This window comes from Mytilus galloprovincialis, chromosome 11 (assembly GCF_965363235.1).
Source record: "Mytilus galloprovincialis chromosome 11, xbMytGall1.hap1.1, whole genome shotgun sequence".
Taxonomy (NCBI): Eukaryota; Metazoa; Mollusca; class Bivalvia; order Mytilida; family Mytilidae; genus Mytilus; species Mytilus galloprovincialis.
In genome coordinates this window covers 53,724,530-53,728,737 of record NC_134848.1, presented here as the reverse complement: position 1 = coordinate 53,728,737, position 4,208 = coordinate 53,724,530, and the positions used below count along the sequence as shown (strand labels likewise).

The window sequence follows — 4,208 nt, the reverse complement described above, 5'->3', positions numbered from 1 at the left end:
TTTTTCTTTTTTTTCTACCAGGTCATTTTCTGCTTGCTTTCGACTTGATTCAACAACTGATTGGTATCTTTTGCATTTTTGTTTAGACTGATGCTTGCATTTTAAGTTAATATATTGAAATACAGTTTAATAGCAGTCAATCTCAATGTTAAGCAGGTCCTTCTTTGAACTAAAAATTTGCTTTTGAAATGCCTAGATTAACAAATCTATTTTGAATGACTAGAGGATTAGCAAGTATCTTTTTTGTACTTTGGGTATTTGTATTTTACTTCTTATTTTTAACCAAACGTGTTTTGATACATGAATTAATCAATCTGATTATAAATGCACTACTCTGTTCCATCTAAGACTTATTAACGGTTATTTTCAAGCTACCACTTTTTCACTAATCACAAATCACAGTTTTTCTCCCTTGCTTCACACACAAAACCAAGTGTTGGTCCATGCTTGAAAAACATTTACAGATTTGTATTATATTTTTATTGTCTATATTTGCATGTTAAAAAATACTACTTTGATGCAAAAATGTCTCTTCATCCGAATGGATTATCATCTGTAATAAAAATAAGGAATTTTAGACATATAATTCAGTATGTCTTGTCTAATTAGCAGTTCGCGTTTTGTAGTTAAGATATCTACAAGTTTAAGAGTGAAATATTGGTTAAACACTAAGTATTGGCCTTTTTGCCTAACAAACATATATTTTAATCATATGATTTTGGAAATCAAATGGTTTTTATGTTTTTACTGATTTTAAACTATTTCAGTTACAAATTTAAAATGATACATTTTGTGTTAGATATTAAAAGTTATTACCAGGATATGATACACCAACATCATACTGATGTCCACAATAGCTGCTAGTTTTGTACCAGCCATTGGATCCACAAATATCGATGTTATCCTCGTGTCCAGCACAGGTCAAACCACTCAATAATACAGGTCCTGTACCTCGTCCAAAGTAAGCGTTTGGAAACACCTGTACCTTCCTTGAAAATACAAATTAAGCTATCAACCGTTTTTTGTTTACATAAAGTTCTCGGTGTGACTTTTAAGTTTGAATTGTTTGACTTTTTTTATTTTATTTCGGAGACTTTTATCGTTGACTATGCAGTATGGGCTTTGTTCATTGTTGAAGGCTGTACGGTGACCTACAATTGTTAATTTCTGTATCATTTGGTCTCTATTTCATTGGCAATCATTCCACTTCTTTTTTATATTGTAAGAAAAATCATCAAACGTTCACTAATATGCTCCATGCATTTATGTAGGTGATGGATTTCGTTTCCCGTTTTTTCTACAGAATACAATAGTCATGCATATGATACACAAAATCATAAAATTTGCATCAATGTTTGAAATAAAATGAAAATGAGCTTTTTAAGAGACATACTTGTGAAAATAATGTCCTGTGTTGAAATACATTGGATCAATTTAATATTAAATAATGTGTCGTTTATGTCTAATGAACGCGTACATAAACTCTCAAGTATTGTTAGGACGAAGGCAGATAATGTAAAAAAACTTACGCAGAGGTGGAAATTCCAGCCATTCTGCATATTACTTTTGCATCATGTATATCAAAATCAGTACTATATCCACATATGGTACTCCACTGACCATTAACCTTTAACTCTACACGACCTTCCCATTGTTTAAAACCGCCTACAAGTCTGACTCCTATAAGTTAACCACAGAATTATGCATATATTAAAATGATAATGAACAGTCTCTGGTAAAGTTTTCATGTATTTGTTATTTGAATTTGCGTTTTCCTGATTATTTAACAATAAATCATGATTCATTTATTTCAAGTAGTTTCACATTATTACAAACCTGTGTAATTTCTCCAGTGCACAATAACATATACATGTGTTACTATCTAATTGAAACTAATATGTCAATATACAAAATTATAATGTACTCAAGGCAAATAACATATTAAAGTATGATAACAGCATTAAATTCAATTGAGTTAAATATTTTTCTGAAATGGTATTTAGCGGGCTGATATGAAAAAAAATATCATATGCTTCGATTATTATCAAATCCCTTTCCATAACGTTATCACACGGCATTCCATAAATACTCGGCACATTCCCGAAAATACACCTCCATGGTACAGGTAAGTTTTCAGTGAAAAACATATAATTAAAGTAGGGTACAAAACAATTATGTTTCGAAGCATATGGGATGTTAGCTCTTGTGCTGCTATTGAACCTTGGGCTGATAATACATCTGATATGAAAAATGCCATGTAATAATCTATAATATCAGTGAAAGACACATACCTTGTACGACGTCTGTTCTATTACCGCCTGGAAAAAAATCATTTGACAAACAAAACATGGAAGATACAAATGAGTGTTTTTTTGTATTTTATGTTTTAGCTCAGACGTATGAGCTTTAATTTTGTAAATGTTTCTGTATGTACTTGTGTTTGGCATTTAATGACACCTATTAGCATTTTGTTCTCTTTATTGTAATAGAATATTTTAATATTTCTGGAATGCTTTTAATATGATAACTATCACTGTGTATCATTATTATTCGTTGGATACTAGTTTCATAGGTTTCGTTTGTACAGGTGAACCACGAAATAACTTGGTAAATGAAATACAAATGTCTGAGAGGTTGAACATGTTGTACGCAGACTTTGACAAATCACGAAATCATCGCATTCCACGATATTTGAAGAATGGAAAACGAATATACAAAAACATAAACGGTATAATTTTGTAATAATGTTGTTTTGATAAAAACAGACGGGAACTAATAGCAACAATTGAATAACAATGTCCAGCCTTTGGATGGACACATGTATGTGTCAGTCAAGGTTAACAGTGTTTACGACCTCAACCATCCCCTATCCAGGAACTGTGGTGTAACGAAACCACATTGCTAGCCTCAATAGATCAGTACAAAGCGCAAATAAAAATAATAAACATAAACCTCTGATAAACGAGTACCCAAAGCTACTGAAAGCTAGTTCAAAGCCAAATACAACTAAAAATCAACTGGCAAACAACGACCAACTTTGTAGTATATAGAATATATACAGTTGACATGCCATGATGATACTGAAATGTTCAAAAGTGTTTGGAACACCATAATTTGTCTTTATAAACCTTTGCAAAAGTACTAGTGAAACGTTAATCTGTTTCAACTCGAAGTAATGCAATAAGTTGCTTACCATATACATCAATTAAAATGTAAGAAGATACAGTAACAGTGCCATATAGAAAACTGTCCACCAATAATACATTGATTTAAAAACTACGTAATTTGTTTTATTGTTATTATAAAATATGTTCTTGAGGATGTCTGATTGTCATGTTTTGGAATTTTTGTCAGATATTCGAAATCCTCTGGTTTTATCCATTTGAATGCGTAAAAAAATTTTCCACATAAACCCCCATTTTCTTTTTATAAATCTTTTACATGTATAATTATAACTCGTTTGTAAAAGTCTTATAAAATTTTATTTATTTTTCAATAGTATTTGAGAACTTTAACTGGTCAATGATTTACTAGGTAAAACAATAAAGAAAAGAAAAGCCATTTTTATTAATGCATTAATCAGGAAAAAAATTATCTACAATTAGTTATATATTATTACCCTTTTCAATATCAAGACAACATGACAATTCAATGACCAAATAAAACCTTGTTTCTATGGCAAAACATTGCAAAAGAAAACATCCGATAAGAAAAACGATGAACCAGACGAAAATATTCACTTACAAGTATACAATAAAGTATTAGGTCAAAATTTTTTATGAAAAAAACATATATGTTTCACTTTGAAAACAATGTTTACATGCTATCAATCACGGCTTAAGATTAATAGATGCCTACTCACCATCAAACCATACTGCTAGCATAATTGGAATCATACAATGGACTTACATTGATTGGAAATTATAAAGAGTTAATTTTGCGCCTGTCCCAAGTCATGAGCCTCTGGCCTTTGTTCGTCTTGTGTGATTTTAAATTTTAGTTTCTTGTGTATGATTCGGAGTTTAGTATGACGTCCATTATCACTGAACTAGTATACACATTTTTTTAAGGGCCAGCTGAAGGACGCCTCCGGGTACAGGAATATCTCGTTACATTGAAGGCACATTGGTTGCCTCCGGCTGTTGTCTGCTCTATGGTCGGGTTGTTGTGACTTTGACACATTCCCCATTTTCTTTCTCAATTTTTTT

The 4,208-nt window shown here is 31.2% G+C and overlaps 1 protein-coding gene across 1 annotated transcript; it reads right to left on the bottom strand.

The window, feature by feature from the left end:
* Positions 1 to 533: 533 nt before the first annotated feature.
* Positions 534 to 3,884, bottom strand: LOC143050818 (neurotrypsin-like). The gene is made up of 4 exons (XM_076223930.1): positions 3,863 to 3,884; positions 1,530 to 1,680; positions 817 to 989; positions 534 to 553 (listed from the first exon to the last, which is right to left on the bottom strand). Exons 1-4 carry the CDS (start codon positions 3,882 to 3,884, stop codon positions 534 to 536), a joined length of 366 nt encoding a protein of 121 aa, XP_076080045.1.
* Positions 3,885 to 4,208: the final 324 nt, after the last annotated feature.

Bases quoted from the DNA above. Each gene is read 5' to 3' on its own strand.
- LOC143050818 (XM_076223930.1), bottom strand. From the start codon at position 3,884: ATGCTAGCAGTATGGTTTGATG. The intron at 1,681-3,862 runs GTGAGTAGGCAT...GTTAACTTATAG, and splicing joins GCTAGCAGTATGGTTTGATG to GAGTCAGACTTGTAGGCGGT. The intron at 554-816 runs GTAATAACTTTT...TTTTTATTACAG, and splicing joins TGTTGGTGTATCATATCCTG to ATGATAATCCATTCGGATGA.